This window comes from Syngnathus scovelli, chromosome 7, assembly GCF_024217435.2.
Source record: "Syngnathus scovelli strain Florida chromosome 7, RoL_Ssco_1.2, whole genome shotgun sequence".
Classification (NCBI taxonomy): domain Eukaryota; kingdom Metazoa; phylum Chordata; class Actinopteri; order Syngnathiformes; family Syngnathidae; genus Syngnathus; species Syngnathus scovelli.
Window position 1 is genome coordinate 12,637,517 of NC_090853.1, and position 22,235 is coordinate 12,659,751.

Sequence of the window (22,235 nt, forward strand, 5' to 3'; positions counted from 1 at the left end):
AGTAATTTGCAGCCTTCTGCGTCAAGTTGCTTTGACCATAACTGTGTGGGGCAGAAGTGTACTCGGCATTGAGGGCTTGGAAAGCTTGGACACAAAGACTACCGATGGCACTATGAGAGGATGAGGTGAAGGGGATAACTCTTCTAAAAACCTATTGGTTGTCTATACGTTACATCTTCTCCACAAAGCAAAAAATACTCATCTCCTTTAGTTACATGTCTTGACCTAGTTTGCAGCAGTGAAAAGTCACATGACTTAAAGGGGCAGTAAAGCGGGCCCAACATTAGCACTTATATGATAGGTCTGCATTTAAAAAAAAAAGTCAATGCTACAATTCCCCCTGAAAAAAACGGAGAAGTGAATTAACGATATTTTGAAACAGAGTGGCAGTATACTGTTGGATTTTGCCCACAATTTAGGGAGCGCGTTATCTGCGCCTCACGGCAAAAGCCTTTGCCAATCACCTGTTATCCAATTTACTCACTGCGTGCTCGTTTGATTTCTTCAGATTTAGGAAAATGCAAAGACACTGAAGCAGAAATTAGACTTAGACAGATTGGTTGAGTTCAATCACAATTCTTGTTCAAAAAGCTCTGTTTTCAGGAAAGTACAATACAGCGCTGGGCCCTTCAAGAGCGGAAAGTCTCCATTCAGAAAAGGCAACGTCCAAGGTTGGTAGATCAGTTTTATATTCAGTAGCACATTGTGGGCCGGGATTGATGGGCGATGAGTCTTCGGGGTGGGGCAAATTCGAAGGAGAGTCTGCTTCCATGGGAGTGGTGCTGGTTATGGGCGATTCGGTGTGTTGGTGGGGGGCTGTTGGTGTGCGTGTGTGGAGGGGGCTGTTGTCTTCCATCCCGTCTCTCGGCCTTGGCGATCATCTTTGGCCGAGTTCTCGGGTGGGGGCTGTTGTCTTCCCTCCCGTCTTTCGGCCTTGGCGATCATCTTTGGCCGAGTTCTCGGGTGGCTCCTTCTGGGACCTGCTGGTTTTATCTCCACGTGACCTTCCTGTGAACATTCTTCTCCAATCTTGGACATACACTGTCGTACCTCATTCTTTCAATTGTGTCATCTTGTGCGAATTTATGTTAGCTTTTGGCTGTGACATCATTAATCTATTGCTGTTCTTTTGATTTGTCATGTCTTTGCTTATTCTTAGTTTAATCATGCTTCCAACCGTATCTTTTTTTTGTTAGGCAAACTATTTCCCTCTGTGCAGAGCGTTCAGTAGTAATCAAAAACTGGCGTCTAGCATTAGTCAAAACATAAGATACAATCAAGTACTGAACGGTCAAGACGACTCTGGCCGTGTCCATGATTCAGAGAAAAAACATCAGGCATGCATTCCACAGTTCCTTAAGGGTCATTAAGCTATTTAGGCAATATATCAAAAGTTATTTGTTATTTTAAAGTCCTCAGAAATATATCAGATCATAAAGTTATAAAAACCTTTCTCATCACCACTTATCAAAAATGTCTAGTTATGTCTTCTTTATTGATTTGGTGTGTGGGTAATATTATATGCTTAAAATGTTTCTTTTATTTATTTAATATGTGAATATACTTGTCTGCTTATGTACTTTATTCAATGAGAGTTTGAGCATATCTGTTTTTGTAGCGAGGCAGGACTTTTTGTATTTTGACCTCATTCCTTCAATACACATACGCACGCATGCACGCACACCACACCACACGCGCACGCACACACACACACACGCACCCAAACACACACGCACACACACACACACACACACACACACACACACACACACACACACACACACACACACACACACACACACACACACACACACACACACACACACACACACACACACACACACACAAATTTGGTGACATAGCATATGTGCCTGAATTAACGGATGGTTGCCGGACAACGAAGACTCGCGAACCGGTCCATGGCGGGAAAAGAAGGTTGGGGACCACTGCGCTACCAAAGTCAGTCAGTCTTTTTGTCAATTACTTCACATTTACCAGACATACAAAGGAATCCAAAATACGTTCCTCATTACCCCACGGTGATAACAAGACAAGAAAGGCATAGACACCAAGTAACAATAAAACAGAGCAAACCTAATGCTAACACCAACCCACTAATATATCAACCCAATATACTATACCTACTATGTATCTCCTTCCTTACACACCGCTTCACTCTTACTAACATTATGACTTCAAGTATTAATGAATGATTGAATATATCATATATTTCAACAACTATGAGCACTTTTAATGCTACAAAAAAGCATAACAAAGCTATTTCTGTCACATCAGTAGACCTCAATCAGCATTGTGCACTCTACAGAAACTTGATACTTACTCAACGAAAAGTGAAAAAAAACATACCAGATTTGGTCAGCTTGCTTCAATGTTGGTACAGTTAAGAGTAAGTTTCATGTAAGTGCACAACTGCCTTTGCTATTTACCTGTATAAACTGTGATCTGAACAGAATAATCAACACTATATGTAATAACAAGTCCTAATATTCATGTTAATATTTTAAGTAGTGTAACATTTAACCTCTGTAATAAAATTCCACAAGGTACATATATATATTTTTATCCTTTCACAAATTATTACCAGTTTGGATGGCTGACAGAAAAAATTAGTTTGGCATCAATTGTAGCATTTGACAGTAAATGCATTATTCTGCTAAGAGGAGAAAGTGTCACCTTGCAGTGTGGCTAAGAATTACTTTGTTTGTGTAAACAGATTATACAAAACAACTGTCTGGCGTGCTAAGTTTAGCTAGTGGTGTGCGAACATACGAGAAACTGGCAGCACAACTTTAATCTAATATTAAACACTCACATTCGTCTCCTGCTTCTTTTCTTAATCCTCTTTCTTTTTATTTAATTTTGGTGCGCTGATTGCTAAATTTGCTTCATACAGTCTTGTTTCGATTGACGTAATTTTCGACACCCGTAGAGGCCTCTCCGACGCCCCACGTTTTATTGCAACGGTGTTTTAGTGTACATACTTTGATTAACGTTAAGTAGAGCAACATCAGCCGTTCGGATGGAGCCCACCTGCTTGCGCGGCGTGCGTTCCCCACAATATAAACGGTTGACGTCACTGGAACGTCGGGGGAGATGAGCAGGAGAAATTACAGATCAGAGGTCAGGCAGAATATAGGGTTGAAAATCGGCAGTCGAAACTTTGCAAGTATTTAAACTTTATTACACGAAAATCGTCAATAATTCAAACACCATAAGTTATCCAGGACACAGTACAATAAAAACAGCGTTTGCCATACATAAATGGTCGTACATTATTATATGTAATGTAATGTAATGTAATGTAATGTAATGTAATGTAATGTAATGAACATATTTTTTTAGTGGGCGTTTCATCCGGCAATGACGTCACGCTACAGGAAGTACACAGCTCACAAGAGAGGTCTTGTTCATTGAGAGATTGAAACTGTTTGGACGTTACTGTTGTTCTGTTTTAAGTATACTAAGCATGCTGTAAGGTAAGCAATATCTATGTCGTTCTGACCAATTCAATGAAGGAACCACGTTATCGTTAGTGTATTTTTCGACCACTGACAAATATTTCGTCATTTTGTTTCTTCGCCAGTGTTAACGTGAAAGGATATTACATTTAGATACATAACGGTTTTCAACTCTAACGTGCAGCATCACAAGTGTAGATAAACGCGTCGCATATTTACCCTGCTACACTACTACAATTGCAACGACTAGTTACATGTTAATATTAAAACGTTAAAAATTAGCATAACACGACCCTCGTCTGTGTTTATGTGCGATTGAGTCTCATTTAAGCAACAAATAAGCTTAAATAGGCAATCGCTTCGCTAACTGGCATTCGATGTTCAAAACCGATTGATTATGGAATGGATATAACCATGCTAGTAATGCCGTGGAACTCAGCAGGATGGTTGAGGGAGTGTATGTTCATGCGTTCTTCAAAAACTTACTTTGCATGAAAAATGGACTTGGAGTTGACAAAAAAGTGACACCAGGAGATGAGAATTTATTCTCCTACTATTTTGACTTTTAAAATATATCTATTTTTCTCACACAATATAAGATGGTAGAATGTTTTTTCTTTTCAGTGTGTGACCAATACCCATCTCATAGTGTCTCCCTCTTGTTTTTTAGGTCTGATGCATGATTGACAAGCATTCCTCAGTATGGCAGAGGTGCTGGGACAGAGATGTTTATTGGGCCTTGGCGTACTGTTGGCTTGGCTTGTTCTTTTCCATCTGCTTGTTAACATCTGGCTGCTGTGCGTGTTCACCAGCCTGCTTGTGGTACTTGGGGGCTGGCTGGGCTCACAGGCCATCCTGGAATCCAACAGCGTGATTCACTTGGAGAGGTTTTTCACTCTGGAACAGGTAAAAATAATCACTTATATACTCCAAATAAGTAAGTGTTATACATTTGATTTGTTTTAAAAGTGACCTCACAGCAATATATCCCATTGGCCCTCTTCTCTGATGAATCCCAATGCAAGTTAATAAAAAGCAAAACTGTCAGCGAGTTTACATTACAAGCAGGGTTATACATTAAATGGACAGTGTGTAGAATGTTTTGATTCTGTACTGTTCATTCGTTTTAAAAACCCACAATTAAAATCAATAATATGCAAAACAAAAAAGTTCTATCACATCAATGTACATTTTTTAAAAATATCATTGTAGATCCAATAATTGATAATTATCTTACATGCACAGGAGGCTGACATGTTTTGCTGGCATCTCTCTGATACCCAAAGGAGACAAATCACTCAGAAATTTGCTGGATCAATGATTACAGCATGTGTTGCAATGCACTTCATCAGTTGAGGGAATACCACAAGACATATGTGATGACATTTTGCTTTCACTTCTGCTAAAGACACTGGTGGTAGGCTTGTGAAGTGTGCTCTCTGAGGCACTGTCATGCACACGCTTTGAATTTAGGTTTTTGCATTCTGTTTGTTCACCACTAGATAGCATTAAAATATTCTGCACACTTAAATGCTGGTCAGGTAACCCCGGGCCCGTTGACAGGTCACAGGCCCCCTAAAATTCAACGACGCTTGCTTGAGTGGGCCAGTACAAATTTCATGAATAAATATGATGGAAGCAACAAGTTATTTTTGTCAATATTTAATATTCAATTCAGTTATGAAGGCATCAAACCTTCTGGAATGTGGCCAAAATATTCAGTTTGCTTTAGGAGACTAATGAGACATTTTCCTCCTACATTCATTAGGGGGGGGGGGGGGGGGGGGGCATTTTAACAGCGTTTTTGTGATTTATACTCAGGCTTGGTTGTTTTTGTGAGATACTGTAAGGATTCTTTCATGCCACTCTACTCAATCGTCCAAACACATTTGAATGTGAAGGAAGGTTGTTGTTGGATGCGCTCAATGACCAGAAATTCCTGCAATTGATTCAATGTTGTTGCTGTTCTCCTGGTATCCTCCCTGAACAGTTTTCTTCTTGTTTTTTTCCCCCATCAGTTTTAGAAAGGCAACCAAGTTTGGCGATGCCACTGGTGCCCCTATTTTCTCCGCTTGATGACTGTCTTCATTGTGTTCAATGTGCTATTTAATATCTTGGAAATTGTTTTGTATCTTTCACCAGACTGATGGCTTTGAAAAATTACACACCTCTTGTGCTGTGGAATTTTTTGCGGATCATGGCTTCCAATGACAAAAATGAAAAAAATAAATTATACTAGGGCATATGATCTTTATTTGGGGTTAATCATAGGCAGTTTGAATGGTGCCATATTTGTGCTGACTCCCTTTTAATGTGTTGATGCAATCAATTAGTTTTGAACATAGCCAGTAGCTCAGTTTAACAAAATTGTTTGTGAAATGGGGTGCATCTAGTTTTTTTTATCTTGTGTTTTTTTTTTTAATATATCACACGAACTTGTTTTGACACTTAAGCCCTTATATACTACACCCCCAATTTCTCTCACTTGTTGCTCATTTTCAGATTCTTTCCACTGAGGAGGATGAGCATCTCTTGGACCAAGAAATCCACAATTCAGTGAGGAAGATTATCAGGGACTTTGTTTCTTCTTGGTACAAGACTGTTTCCTCTGAGAGTGGCTTTGAAAAGGAGGTTCAAGAGGCTATGATTTCTATGGGCATGGAGCTGAAGATCCGTGCAAAGCAATTAGACAGAAAGGTACTATCGGTATTTTGTCACTATAGCTGGGTAATGGATATACTTGGCTTATAAGGAAAAATGTTGTACATATTGTGCAAACGTAATAACATTTTACCATTTAATTTCACGCCTGTAACTCACCATAATTCTGTCAAATGTAATCTAATACCCAAATACAGAATGCATTGAATTCTGTGGCAATAATATTGATGGCTATGAAACTGAAATGCACCATTTGTTTAATTTAGACTGTAAATTATTTTCTGTACTTAACAATTATTTTGTAACTATAATTGTTAAGAAAACAACACCCAGGTGGCAACTAGCTGGTTGATAAGTGGGATTGAAGATGTATGGCTAGATCAATAGGCCATTCACATTTATTGGTCTTTTGTATTGCTGCAGAGACTGAGCCAGAGGATCTTGGAAATGTTTGGCTGCCATCTGCAGGATTACCTTCGAGCCAAGGAGCTGGTTTCCCAACGGCAGGGGTCTCCAACTACAAAAGTGAATAGTGAGAGGGAAAAGTTGTGGCAGGCCTATTCCAGGGTTACCACACCTCATTGTGTTATGACCAGCGAGACAGTGGAAGTCAATTACACAAGAACTCTGGTGGACTTATTGCTGCATGTTTTAGTACCCCCGCCTCACTTGGAAACAGGCACAGGACGATTTGTTGTTGGAGAACTCATCACCTGCAATGTCCTGCTCCCTCTTTTTGATAAAATGTCTGAACCCGACTGGTTGAATCTTCTCATGATAGACATATTTGGCAGTTCTGATAAATCAAGGGAGATGATTAGAAAAGAGACACAGGATTTGTTAGTACCGCTTCCCTGTGCCGAATTAGAGCTCACTTTACCACAAGAGACTCCTAACGCCCAGCAAAGCAATTCTGATGTCCCTCCTCCAAAAGCTCAAACAGAAAGGGAACATTCTGTAGATATGATCTTGCCTGAACTCTCTATGCACGATGGGACGGATTCAGAGGAGGTCTATTGTCAACAGAACAATATTGAAGAGACATGTCAGACTTTAAGAAATTCTTTGAGTGGAATCAACTCGAATTCCTTTTATCAAGAAAATGATTCCGACTTGGAATCTCCATTAGGCAACTACAAACTGAGTTCCATCAACTCCTTGGTCATGACAGAAGAGGATGCTTTCTGTGACCAACCTAAGGAATGTGGAATTGAAAGCAATAATGGTCAAAACTTGGAGGGTCTTTGCTCCAATCAATTAGATGTTTTCTGCCCAATAGTCTTGTTGAATTCAGACACATCAGAGCACTCAAATTGCTCATTGGAAGGAATGAAAAATCCCTCAGTCAGCAGCCTTCAGAACTTGGAAAGTGAAGGTAGCTTCTCTTCAGAAAGCCAAGCAAAGGAGCTTCCGCTGGGTGTTGAACCAATGAGGAACACCAATGAACCAACTGTCATAAGCCCATTGCATGGTTCGTCCCCCTTGCCTTCATTTAGTTTTGAGCCTCTAAGCAGCCCCGATGGACCGATAATTATCCAAAACCTTCGTATTACTGGCACAATCACAGCTAAGGAACACCGTGGGACTGGGTCACACCCGTACACACTTTACACAATCAAGGTAAGAACAGCATTTAAAACAGCAGCAGCAACAACAACAACAAGTTGTCAGTGTTCAGATGTGAAGAAATACAGTCTGTCATTCATTATGGTTCAATTGCAACAAACATTTTTAGATGAAACATGTTGAGGAAAAAAAAAAGTCAAATTACTGGTAACTGCCAAATACTTACACAGACTTATTACACATGATAGGAACAGATTGCCCTCCAGTGCAAATATATTCTGCACTTACTGTATAACGTACATGAAGTTCCCAGAAGTACAAGGTGTGACAGAGACATTGCCAAAGTAATGAAGGCTGAATTCTGTCAGCCAGTCAAAAAGAAACAAGTTAAAACAAAAACAAAAACAAAGTCAAATTGCCGGTAACTGCCAAATATTTACAAAGACTGATACACGATAGGAACAGATTGCCCTCCAGTCTAGGTGTCGTCAGGACGTACTGTATAACCTACATGGAGGTCCCACAACTACAAGGTGTGACCAGAGACATTGCCAAAGTAATGAAGGCTGAATCCTGTCAGCCAGTCAAAAAGACACACATGTTAAAACATCAAGCCTGAAACACCTGAAGCTAAGCCAATGCACATATTTCACGTCACAAAAAAATTCATGGCGTACCACATAGCAAAACAATTCAGAGAAAGTGAATAGGCACGTGTGTGTGTATGTGTGTATGTATGTATGTATGTATGTATGTATGTATGTATGTACGTACATATGTATATATATATATATGTATATATATATATGTGTATATATATATATATATATATATATATATATATATATATATATATATATATATATATATATATATATATATATATATATATATATTAAAAAATAGCTAAAACTAATCAGGAATACACTCTACACCTTGTTAATGTGGTAAATTCTAACTGCAAACGTCTGGTTTTTAATGCAATATCTACATACGTGTATAACGGCTCATTTCCAGCAACCGTCCCTCCAGTGCTTTGTTTGCTAATTTGGTTAGGAAACCCTTGAAAACCCTTGTGCAATTGTGTTAGTTTTCACAGAAAACAAGACTAAATTGTCTGGGTGACCCTTAACTATACAGTATATAGATTTATGTCAAGCTGTATTTTTTATTGATGTCTTTCAGTATGAGACAGCGATGTGTTGTGATAAACCAGAGCGTATCCAGTCATTCTCAGAGGATGGAGACACATTGCACTCAAGTTTTGAAAGTCCATCTTCCATTCACCCAGTGGCCTACCATATGGTCAACAGACGATACAGTGAATTTCTTAACCTACAAGCACGCGTGGAAGAGAGAACAGAACTAAAGAAACTCATCAAAGGTATGTTTAGAAGATTATTCGATTTTGAATTGGGCCTTCTAATCAAAATGTACAGTATGTGCCCACATGTATATTATTTCCCATTTATACTTTTGAAGGTGTAAAAGGTCCAAAGAAAATATTCCCGGACATGCCCTTTGGAAACATGGACAGTGACAAGATAGAGGCCAGAAAAGGAATGCTGGAGACCTTTCTAAAGGTGTGTTAGTCATTTATATTTCATTAAATCGAGCCCAATGTAATGCTTATTTGTTTTTCCTAAAAAAACAACTACATGTTTTTGATTTCCCCTAGCATCTTTGTGCTATTCCTGAAATAGCCAACAGTGAACAGATGCAGGAGTTTCTGGCGCTTAATACCGATGCCCGGATTGCCTTCGTCAAGAAACCTTTTATAGTTTCCCGCATTGACAAGGTTTGTTTGCATTGGCCTTAACTGAAGAGTTGCTGTGCACACTATAAAAATGCGTGCAGTACACACATTTAATTACACTCATTTAAAGATAATGTTCTGTAGTCTGGCTAGACAGTCCAGTACTTCTTTGTAGGGTAGTAATGCTAATTACCGTAATTTTCAGACTATAAACCGCACCAGCTAAAATTTGGGGATATTTCATTTTTTTCTCATATGAGCCGCACCGGACTATAAGCCGCACGTGCGCACGAATTATTTATAAAGAAAGACAGTCCACAGAAAGCCTTTTTTAAAGTTTTAATAACATACTTTAACATGTCTTTCTAAACGCTGCCTGTGACGCAGCAGTAGTACTGCAGCAACACGGAAGTGTGCACGCGAGTTATTTAAAAAGAAAGACGGTACACAGAAAGCCTTTTCAAAGTTTTAATAACATACCTTAACATTTCTTTCCGAACACTGCCTGTGATGTGGCAGTAATACCGCAGCAACACGGAGGTAACACAGCACTAATAGGGCTGGATTAAAAAAAACATACCGGTAAAAGTCACTGAGACGTGGCGGTAATACAGCAGTAACACGGTAGCACAGCCCTAACAGGGCTGGTTAAAAAAATATACCAGTAAAAGTAAATAGAAGAGCCAGTAAAAGAGCCGTCTTCATCTTCCTCCTGTGCACTGAAACCATCAAAGTCTTCCTCCTCAGTGTCCGATTGGAATAGCATTAGAGATCCTTCGCCACACACTTTCTCAGTCTCTCTTTCGCCGTCGCTTTTATGCATTTTCCATGATGAGCGTCTGTTCATGCTAATTTTATTCATGCATGAAGCGCTAAGTTACATTAAACTAGCGAACTACACGTATAGCTCCAGAGTAGATGTGACTGGGAAATAAAGAAAGAAAAGGATGACGCAACACGATGTCATCAACAATGGGCCAAATCGACTGCCTTTAACTTAAGAGCAGTATAATATGCATTTCTTTTGTACCCCATAATGACGGTTTGTGTATTAAAGCTTCCTTTCAGTAATATCCGTCTTGATCTCGTTCTCTCCTTTGTGTGAATTATACGGCACTATTTGCCTGGCGGATGGACATGCGATCAACCACCACTTCTCTCCCCAGTGACCGTGTCACATATCCCTCCGCCCAGCAATGCGGTGCTGCACAACAGCGGTCCACAGCCTTTTTACGAGTGTATAAAAGTGATCAAGTCATCACAAAAATAACGGAAAAAATCCATAGATAACCCACACTGGACTATTAAACCGCAGGGTTCAAAATTTGAGTAAAAAGTTGCGGCTTATAGTCCGAAAAGTACGGTAGTTGCCTTATTTTGCCATTGAAATAATTATCATTAGGTTGACTTGTCGTAGATGCAATATTAGGAGCTTGATGAATGCACATGCTGCAATGATTGCTTGTTTGTAATATTGTGTGTCGATGTAGATTGTGGTGAATGCAATCGTGGACACTCTGAAGACAGCGTTTCCTCGTTCAGAGCCTCAGAGCCCAACTGACGAAAATGAAGGCGAGCTGGATGGGGGGAAACTTAATACTGATAAAAAGAGCAAGTATGTGATTTGAGAAAAAAAATCCCAAAATAGAAAATGCCTTCAACATAACAAATGTGAATGTTGAGACGTGCATTATAAGATTTGCAACCTTCCTTCCCTGTACAGCAGTGTTTCCCAACCACTGTGCCGCGGCACACTGGTGTGCCGTGAGAGATATTCAGCTCTGCCGTGGGAAATTGTTCAATATTAATTACGGTGTGCATTGTAAATAGGATCGGCAAACCACTGGTTAGTTAGCATAAGGCCTGGTCAGCCACTTGCTAATCGAGCATGTGTGGCTAATCGGAGGATCTTGAGATTTCATGTTGTGTCGGTCTCTGATTGTGCTGAATTGGCACATATGCATCCACTTTGTGGATGAAAGTCAAGCAATAACCCTAATGTTATTTTGCAATGACAAGATGCAGTTGTGGTTTTGATGGTAAGCGATAGTACCCCCACTTCTGAAGGAAGGTATGGCTTCCTTACCACAAGTGAGTCTGTTTCGTTTGTGCTTCATTTGTGCTGGTTTGTGCCGTAAACACTTTTTTTTTTTGCTGCTACGTTTTTGTAGTTATAAGAGATTACTTTATAGGTCATCTAGAGTTCTGCTCCAAATGAACCCAAATGAAATTACGGCACACACCAGCACAAACGATGCACAAACAGACAGCTTCACGCAGGTACAGTTCACTCATCAATGTGAACTTGACTACACTAATATTTACGTTGCTTTTTCAACTCATGAAACACACAGTTTGATAGTTACATACGACTTTGAATTACCATTAATACTTCCATAACACTAACAGTATACAATTTTGTGTACTTGTCAACATAAAGTATTGCAAGATGACAAGGGATTTTCTTTTCCTCTTTTTAGGTCACGGCTGAAATTTCCCAGCAAAAGCATCCCATTTATGAATGGCTCTGATATAAGAGCACCTGTCCTGTTTAGCCTGGAACAAACCCATACAGTAAGCCACAAATTATTTTGACTTTTCCACAGTGGCATTTTATTGTTTTGGTAATGTTTTTTATTTTTTATTTGCTGTACACTCACAGGTGTTTAATGGGATGTCTTTGGAGGACCTTCAAAATTTTATCAGTAGAGAAGAGAATCTGTCTGCCACATCTTTGCCAAATTGCAGGGACAGTCCAATTGTTACACTATACAGACAGAATGACTGTACCATCAGAAAGCAAAGACAAGGACATGGTAAGGGGGTGGGACTCTCATTGTAATGGCATTATTGTTGTTATCAACACTTTAGACAAGTTAACTATGCAAAAACTAGACAAAGCTAAAAGTAATTACCGTATTTTCCGGAGTATAAGTCGCACCAGCCATAAAATGCATAATAAAGAACAAAAAGACATACGTCGCACCGGAGTATAAGTCGCATTTTTGGGGTAAATTTATTTGATGAAATCCAACACCAAGAACATATATCTCATCTTGAAAGGCAATTTGAAATTAAAATAGAATACGCAACAACAGGCTGAACGGTACGGTATGCTAACGTTACATAAACACATAAACAAGGAATTGAGAATTGTGCCTGACATAATATATTAAGAGTTATTCAAATAACTATAGCATAAATAACATGCTAACCAGTTTATCGAACCACCCGTGTCACTCCAAATTATTAAATCCAACAAAATCTTCATCCTCTCTCACTTAGTATAAACAACTTCGCTAACTCTGGAAGTAGAAGACGCAGTGCTTCCTCTTCTATGTGGTTTACGTCAGACTCATCATCAGTTTCAGTTCCAATTATTCCACAGGCCTAGAGCACCCTCATGCGGTGTAGTGTGAAAATAACATGTGAAATAATATAATGTGACAATAATTTCACACATAAGTCGCTCCTGGGTATAAATTGCACCCCCGGCCAAACTGGAAAAAGCTGCAACTTATAGTCCAGAAAATACGGTACTTAATGGTATTGTTGTTATGGCTGGTAAATGTGAGTGCATGTAATTCCACCTGTACCTCCCTAGTTAGTTTTAGTTTAATTAGCCAATTATGTAGGGCTGCTCAATTAATTGAATTTTGATCATAATCATGATTTTGGCTCCAGACGATCTCTAAATTCATATAATCGAGGACAAATGATTATTTGGGGTTTCCGTTCTAAGACGTGCATGCGCAACTCAACCGATACGCCCCCGCCCTCGTGTGTGTGAAGAGTTTAGATCCTGGCCATGTTAACAGTCAGTGTTGTACCTGAATGTGTTCAATGAACTAAAGTTCATGAACTTGTTCATATTTTGAGCCAACGTAAACTGAACGTATATATCACATTTTTGCTCCGTGGGCATTTTTGTGAACGTGCTCATTTTGGGGCCATTGAATGGTTTTGAAGGGCAGTTTACTTTCATTCAAGGATGCCAGGTTTTCTCTTCTTGGACTTCAAAATAAAACCCCGCTAAACACACTGAGGCTTGGATAGGCAGGGGAAAGGATTTGACAACCCCAGTCATAGTCGCACGGCGCGATGACAGACGCTCCATTTAATGAAAACTTATGTCACGCGATGACCTCTCAATGCTATTCCAAAGTACAGTCCATGAGACATTTATGGCCTGCCATTTGTGTTACAGTGGCATGTGGCTGATGCTAAAAATGACATTTTACACATAACACAGCGCTATTTAAAAAAGTAAAAAATGCTTTAAAGATTTAAGTTTGCTTTTATTTTGATTTTGGCAATTTAGTTTGAAGTTTGCTTTTATTTTATTTTTTTAATTTGGCGATTCGGTTGCTGCTTAGTGCAGTGGTGGATCTAATTTAGTGGGCCACCCCAAAATTCAGAAAAATTCTAAAATATTTGCTACATTTAACAAACAGCTATGATGTTAATTTTTTTCTGAAGTAACTATAATATATATGAAAACAATGCATAATTTCTTGATTTAGTTGTTTTAACTTGCTTTGATAAATTATTATTAAGGAGGTCAAAGTGGTCCTTTCATTCATCCATTTGTCTTCATGCAGCACTTGGAGGAAAAGGTTTGAATATCCCTAAAATACATAATCCAGTTCCACAAAACACTATGGAACAATACTTCATCTCCAACGTTAATTGTTGGAGACGAAGTATTGTAATTGTTACACTAGAGGGCAGTGTTATTGTAGAGATAAAATAGAGAAACCAACGCCGTGTCTGCTGCATGATTGTAAGCCATCATACCTTGGCATGTTTAATATGAAGCAATGTTGTTATATTTGGATTAGATATCAATAACGGCAAATTATGTTTTGCATGCAGCGGGCACAGGTGCAGCTGAGATGGCATTGGCTGACGTCACTTTGAACATCCTGTGTCTGATCATGAGAGAGCAGTGGAGTTGGCTGTGCACTGAGAACATTCAAAGGACCATCAGGTTGCTGTTTGGGACCCTTATTAACAGGTGATATTAAATGAAGAAACTAATTTAGTAAGAAGCATATTTTTTTAAATCGAGAATAGTCAAACTATACTACCAACAAATAATATACTTGAGTTGCTTCAGCCAAATGAATAAAATAATAATAACCAGTTTCTGTATTTTAACATAACGTTAAGTACAATTTAGTGACGTTAATAAATTGTGTCATCATTCACATCAGAGTTCCAATAAATCAAAAAAATCCACAGTGAGCAAATGTAGAGTGAGTGAGAGAAGCTAGGGGTTTAAGTGATACTTCTTTGGCTTTGGCTAATACATTGGATTTGAAAAATGACATCAATTGAATGTGAAAGTAAATGAAAATAAATTGGATTTGAAAAATGACAATTCATTGTGGAAGTAAATGAACATTTTGAAAGTTGACTTGCCCACACTTAGACGTGTTTAGAGAATTATTTTGACTTATCTGCTACATTTATAGCAACTTCCATGCAGAAATTAAGGTTAAGCACTGAAAGCAAAATGTTTACGGTCTCAATGATTGTGTAAGTGGAGAGAAATATTATTATTTATTTTTTTTTTTTAAATGAAATTAACTCTGTGATACTAACACAGAAAATAACACTTTAAAGCAGGGATGAGCAACTTATAAACATTGGAAGATTCCACAATATTTCACCAGTGCTTACTGGGCTGTCACATTGGACTTCCTAACCAGATGTATGACAAAAATGTAATTTTAATAAGAACAAAATATGTTTTGAACATTCCAGCTGGAATTTAGACTTGACTTTTACGTTGGATCACTCTTGGCTTTCAGTGTAGATGTTTTTTCAAGTTTTTTTTTTTCTTTCAGCACAGAGAATTGCTGGAAACTACGTTTGAACTCAGACGGTAGATTTTGCCAGGCCGGGACTTGAAAAAACGTTTTTCCTAGTGGAGATTCCACAGAGAGGGGAGATTACAAGCCAGAGAGACACAGCGGACATTATGGGTGTTGGGAGAGTTTATAGGGTTGATGAAAACTGAATTACTGGCCGCTGCAATGTTTTTCCAAAAATAAGCAATGTTAGTGGAGGTTGCTTTGATTTTTGATATTTTTATGATCTTCCATTTTAGATTTGTTGTAAAATAAAAACTGCAATGAAACACTGTCTGTACATTACAGCACCAGTGACCTTGAAGAAGTTGTCCCGTGATAAAGTACCCAAACATTTGTTTCGATAGGTATGTCAAATAGCTGCCAGTAAACTAATATGCCGACGGTGCCGTCCACTTCTGGCCTTCTAGTCTAATAGTGTGTGACCTGATGCTCCCGAGGGTGTCGGTACCAAAATATTGTTGCTTCATTTTGATACGGTGTCCGCTATTTTAAATAGTTCCAATGGCCAAGCATGACAGGCCTTGTGCTTTTGTTTGACCTCGCCTATATTAGGCAGCAGTCTGTCAGCGCTTCAGTGACAGCTTTGTGTGGCAGGTTTTTCCTCTCATTTATCATATTGTTGGACAGCACACAGGAGCATCTTCTCCCCTACATTTAAGAATCGGTGGGATTTTTCTTCTTAGAATGCTATCAGGAAGAAACACTGGTTCCAGCTGTGGAGACAATCTGGCTTGTTGTTATGATCCTAATTTTACAATAAGGTTTTCAGAGTAACCCCTTTGGCATGGGATGTGATTACTTAATACAGTTGCCTAAATTTGATTCCAAATCCTGGCACAAAGATCAACAAACCTTAAAGTATTTCACTGTGTTTCAACATGTTGTAGTGGTCCTCCCCCTTCCAACATTTGAGATCTAGTCAGCGATCTAGTTAATTTATAGTAAACTTATTTAGTGTTTCATTTCCAAGTTATGTAGGAAGTATATCAATTTACCCCTCTCTGGCTTTGTTTTGGAATGTGTGTTTGCTTCCTTTACATTACAATATATTTATCCTCTCTGAAGTTCAAATGGTGCTGCAGTGCCCCCAGTCCTCTTCTGCACCTGTCTCTAAATGACGGAGTGATTCTTTATTTTTACTTCCTAAAATGGCATATTAATGCTCATATAAACACTTCCAATTGGACTGCGAGTCTTTGATGACAACTTGATATCCTAGGTGAGGATGAGTGGAGGATTCAAAGCCTGTCAGCAGTTGTCCTTTGGGAATGACCTCAATCCTTCTGTGACCCCCCCCCCCCCCCCCCCCCCCCCCCCACACACACACACACACACCCCTCCACTGTTTGTGTCGCTGTTTCTGCTTCACTATTGGAGGGATGTTTCTCTGGCATTGAATTTTTGCTTGAGGTTCAATTGCTGTAAATGAATGTGACATCTTACTGTAGTAAGGACTCAATGACCATAACATTGTTTTTGAACCTAAACCCCAAAACCCCGTTTCTGAGTATGTGGTTATTTGCCTACACGTGGTAAAAGGCCTATTTTTGTAAGGACTGTTCTATATATTAAGGCCATATAAACATGGGTTTTTTCTCAAATTATAGGCAATGTCTAATTTGCTCATTATAGTAATTGGTTATGGTTACTTTTTACACAATGCACAGGTTTATTTAATTGGGATGGTAAAAAGGTGCTTATTAGTGGAGAAGAAAAAAGCAATGTGTGATACTAATGACCTTAGACACAACACAACTGTGTCTCTTCTAATACCATGTTGACCAGATCAATTTGCAGTAACAGGTCGTTTAGTCAGCTGCAGACTTGGAAAAGTTGAGGAAAAGCCCAGATTCACCAAATTTACCACATCCAAAAATATTTATTACCATGTATCTGTTTTTGATTTACAGTATTAGTAGGCTTCCTAGTGTAGCCATTTGTGTTTGGGTTTGATGAGGCCTGATTTGTTACCCGTCATATGACTAACGGTCTTCCAGACGGGATTTTAACAGCAGTTGTTCCAAGGGTCTAGGATTTTGGACACAGTGTTTCAACCGGCACTTCTTACGAAGAGAGCCTTTTTTTTTTTTTTTTTTTCACCATACGCTAACACAACATGCTTGTCAGTAAAATGGTAAGTTAAACATGATTCCCTAGAAATCTGGTCTTTATTATTTGATGAGTTGGTTTTTGCAGTTCAGATGCCTTTTTTTTTTTTTTTTTAAGGTTTTGGCTCGTTCATTGGTTATATTGGGTCATTAATCTCAGTCCTAATGGCAGCAGGAATTCACTCCCTGGCAGTTTTTGTCTGACCAGTAAGCTATACGTAACAAATGTGCAATTGATAAGATGCGACGAGAGAATTGGATAAAAAGATGGTTGTTACATAAGATGTGCTCAGCTTTGTTAGACTGAGGAGGTGTGACATCTCCGTACATGCTGTTCCTCGGCCATACCTAGACACTCAATGTGGAAGCAGGCTGTCTTTGTGGTTTGTGTCAGGTCAGAGTTAAAGCAATAATCACGAAAGGCATGCTGAGATGACATTGCCAATTTTAGTCACATTGTCCAGTCAGTTGTTTGAATCATACTATCTAAATCCCAGATTACTTCACAGACATAAACACATGCATAGTAGATTCCGTCAAGGTTTGTTTGACTTATTGGTCATTATGTTTATAGCATTTTGGAGTCATTTCTTTATGCTGCAACTGATTATAAATATTCAGTGTACAAATTCAATTAGCTTGCTCGTATGTCCTGCTAATGTTAGAATAAAGCAAAAATAATTATTTAAAGGCTAATTTATATGCTAGTAAGTGAATTCTTGTTAAGGTTATGAAATACACACAACGCTGTTGTCACAACATGTCACAACAAGTGAATACGACACCTAATTATCGTTAATCGAGTTACATGAAAAGCAAGTAGGACGCAACCAGACACCCCTTGGATGCTTGCAAAACGATCTTGATGAGGGATAAATACTGTGTTGTAAATAAAGACGGGAGTGTTATGAAGTCATGCAGCAGCTCATAGGCCCCCCTCTCCTCTCTGTGTCTGTTTTCGCTACGCACCTGAGTCGGGGCCCTGAGATGTGCCTCCGAAGTTATGGTTCGTCTTCTGTCGCCAGAGACATACTTGTGCAATGACATTGTGTGTTGAAAAACGTTGGCTTATTTTAGCTCAAACAGAACTGCGTTTTACTCGTCTGTGTTTACTCGTCTGTGTTTACCATAAATGGCAGAAGAAATCAACGGAACAGTTGTTTGTCAGCTCGGCATATATGTATACTGTAGACCATTGGTGTCAAACTCCAGGCCCGGGGGCCAGATACTGCCCGCCTCATCATGTTATGTAGCCCGCAAAGACAAATTTTGCAAAGACTTTGTATCATTACTAACATTCCAAATCAGGGGTGTCCAAACTTTTTGCAAGGAGGGCCAGATTTGATAAAGTGAAGTGGCCCGGGGCCCAATACTTTTTTCAGACATTTTTAACTACAGAAATTTCATGCAAATACATACACAAATTCTGCCTTTCATTTATATCTGAAGAGTCAAATAACATTGAACAAACTGTATGAAATAATTTAATTTAAAAGAGTTTAAAATTATTTTTGCCTCATGAACATTTTAAACAGGATTTATAAGTAATGCAAAGTTGTCTGTTATTATTAAAACTTAAAACAAGTGAATTTTGCTCTTGTCATTTAAAATATTTTTCCAAAAGTAATAGTTTGTGTCACGTCTACAGGTTCATAACTTCAAAGTGATTCAACGCCGCTTGTTTTCTTGAGCTCATGCTGACAGATTGAGCATTGAAAGCTCTACGTAAGAAACAAAGAGCGATTATTTTAACTTTTCGGTGCCTTAACCACGAAGACACCTACCTGGACAACAGCTCCCTTCCAGACAAGGTTGAGGTAGGCGAGTTGCAGCGGCTAGCTGGTTTTTCATTTCCAAACTTTACGCCATGCCGCCCCAAAAAAATGAGTGCTACGATGAACTCAAATCATCCATAGACTTGATACGGCAAGACCTTACCACACTCTTAGAGCAGCAAGCCACCCTGCTCCAGCTAACGTCTGAACTAACGGAGCTTAAGAAATTATCCAAGGAGAAAGATGAGAAAATGTCGCTTGTACGGAGAGTAGATGCACTGGAGCAGTACTCCCGACAAGAAGACCTCATAATCACTGGTCTTAAAACAACACACCGCTCCTATGCCAGGGCGGCGGGTCCTCCGGATCCCTCGACAGATGACTCTCCATCGGACGAACTATCAACGCTTGAAAATCAGGTAGTACAGTTTTTCGAGAGTAAGCATATGGAACTCCAGAAAGGAAACATTGCCGCTTGTCACACACTCCTAAGAAACCGAAAACGACCAAAAGATGCTCCGAAAATTATCATTCGGTTCGTCAAGCAAGGGAGGAAACTAAAAGGAACGGGTGTTTACCTAAATGAACACCTCACTACGAAGAATGCTGAGATAGCCTGGAACGCACGCAAACTGAAGAAGAAAAACAAGATTCTCGCAACGTGGGTCAGAAACTGCAAAGTATGGATTAAAACAAACGGAGCAACACCAGAAGATGTCAAAACCCTCGTTGTGAGTGAACTGGAGGAACTGAAGATCTATGGCCTGGTGGTACCTATTGGACCCTCCTGACGAGAATGGTGGATTACAGCGGAGCACAACATGGCAAACAGAAACTGGCGGGGAGGACATCCAACTCAGGTAGACCGTCCCCTTACACCCTTCATGCCATCCAGTGACACTCTCAATAATGCAGGAATTTCTGTCCCACCGAATCTTTATTATTTAATTCATTTGACCTAGAGAATGTTACTGCTGGTATTTATGAGTCCTTCTTGAACCCAGATATTAATTACACTTCCCTAAAATCTGTTGAGTTGTCATGCGAATATTTTTCTGAAGATATGTTTAACAAACTGTGCAATACTCCTCCTGGCCACTGCCAAACAAATGTATTCTCCACTGTCCACTTTAATGTACGGAGTATCTCTAAAAATCATGATGGTCTGCAAACCTATTTATCAACCTTAACACATTCCTTTTCAGTAATAGCTCTTACTGAAACCTGGATGGTTGATAATACATCTAGCTACCCTCTCTCTCACTAAACTCCTATACACTCATGTAGACCAAACAAGCAAGGTGGAGGAGTCTCACTGTATGTGATTGATAATTTCTCTCCCAGAAAGGATCTAAGTGTTAACTTTGATATGACTGTAGCCGAATCTGTGTTTATAGAACTTTCATCTTGCTCACTTATAAACAACAAAAATGTGATAATTGGATGTACCGTAATTTCCGGACTATAAGCCGCACGAGCTAATATTCAGGGATATTTTAGTTTTTTTCTTACATAAGCCGCACCGGACTATAAACCGCACGTGCACATGAGTTTTTTACAAAGAAAGACAGTACACAGAAAGCCGTAAAAATCCATAAATACACCGCGCCGCCATTTAAGCCTCAGGGTTCAAAGTAACCTTCTGAATAAAATGCATTAAAAGTTCACATTCATTACAACTTGTTTTTGGTGAGCAAAATGTCAGAAGAATTGAATTTAAATGCTGATTGATTGGGTTTTAATACAATGCAGATGGTCCAAACAGCGCCACTGCTTTGTGTAATCTCTGAGTCACATGGCAGAGTATGAAAAAGGGTTTAGAGCCCTTTGACGCAGGTCACCTAGCGTGCATTCCTACTAAAGCTCATAATAGTCACAAGCAACACAGACAGAATAAGCAGCAGCCATATTAGTGTTTCAGAATAGTATTTTTGTTGTTGTTTTGTTCTTCAAGATACCGCACAACAGTGGTCCACAGCCTTTTTGCGAGTGTATAAAAGTGATCAAATCATCACAAAAATCACGAAAAAATCGTATATAAGCCGCACCTGACTACAAGCCGCAGGGTTCAAAATTTTGGAAAAAAGTCGCGGCTTATAGTCCGGAAATTACGGTATATATAGACCACCAGACTCTGATAAAATCACTTTCAATGAAGCCCTCGACTCCACTCTAGAAATCATGAACAAAGAAAACAAATTGTGTGTCCTACTTGGTGACTATAATATTAATTTGCTTGAAACTAAGTAGTCACATACAGCAGACTTCCTTAATACATTATACTCCAGTAACTTTTTCCCTCTTATTAACAAACCCTCCAAGATCACAAGCTCAACGGCCACTCTCATTGACAACATTTTATTTAATTCTCTAGACTACAAAATAACATCTGGCCTGTTGATCTGTGATGTATCTGATCATCTCCCTGTCTTCAATTTCATCCACAAAATCAAAGGTCATACTGGTGATCAAATGAAATTCCGCAAATTTACCGAGAAAAACATGGTATCTTTTATATCTATCATCAGCTCTGTGTCATGGGATGAGGTTATCCTGTTGCAAGATGTCAACAAAGCCTATCACTCCTTTCTAACAATACTCACAAATGCATTAGAGTCCTCATTTCCTTTAATTTCTAATCGTAAAAATAACTCCAAAGGGAAACCATGGATAACGGATGAAATAAAAAAATCTTCACGTAAAAAAAAAAAAACTTTATAGAAAATCTATTGGAAATCCCACCCCTATAAATATAGAAACATACAAGAAATATAAAAATAAATTTACAGTATTACTAAGGAAAACCAAACAAACTTACTATGCTGATAAATTTACTCAAGCCTCTGGTGACATCAAAACAACATGGAATCTTATCAACCATATATTACATCGCAAAAAATCTAAAACATCTACCCCAAATGAGATGCTGGGGGAAAATGGAGCCCATTCAAACCCAGTAGATATTTCTAATGGTTTCAATGATTTCTTCGTAAATGTTGGCGCTACCTTGG

The 22,235-nt window shown here is 38.9% G+C and overlaps 1 protein-coding gene across 5 annotated transcripts in view; it reads left to right on the forward strand.

The window, feature by feature from the left end:
• The first annotated feature begins 3,362 nt into the window (after nucleotides 1-3,362).
• snx19b (sorting nexin 19b) overlaps nucleotides 3,363-22,235 on the forward strand; it is a 50,460-nt gene continuing 31,587 nt past the window's right edge. For 2 of the 5 annotated variants that reach the window (XR_011087074.1, XR_007482718.1), the window contains exons 1-12: nucleotides 3,363-3,497; nucleotides 4,150-4,385; nucleotides 5,982-6,176; nucleotides 6,564-7,760; nucleotides 8,892-9,090; nucleotides 9,189-9,289; nucleotides 9,385-9,504; nucleotides 10,953-11,077; nucleotides 11,943-12,036; nucleotides 12,125-12,278; nucleotides 14,338-14,479; nucleotides 19,098-20,084. Coding sequence is in view for 2 of the 5 variants with exons in the window: in XM_049725694.2 (XP_049581651.1) it covers nucleotides 4,182-4,385; nucleotides 5,982-6,176; nucleotides 6,564-7,760; nucleotides 8,892-9,090; nucleotides 9,189-9,289; nucleotides 9,385-9,504; nucleotides 10,953-11,077; nucleotides 11,943-12,036; nucleotides 12,125-12,278; nucleotides 14,338-14,479; nucleotides 15,315-15,378 (2,595 nt within the window). In the remaining 3 variants the exon portion in view is untranslated. Of the gene's footprint in view, nucleotides 3,498-4,149; nucleotides 4,386-5,981; nucleotides 6,177-6,563; nucleotides 7,761-8,891; nucleotides 9,091-9,188; nucleotides 9,290-9,384; nucleotides 9,505-10,952; nucleotides 11,078-11,942; nucleotides 12,037-12,124; nucleotides 12,279-14,337; nucleotides 14,480-15,314; nucleotides 17,719-19,097; nucleotides 20,085-22,235 lie in introns of those variants that run through there. The other 3 variants (XR_007482713.1, XM_049725688.1, XM_049725694.2) reach the window with 2 other exon arrangements.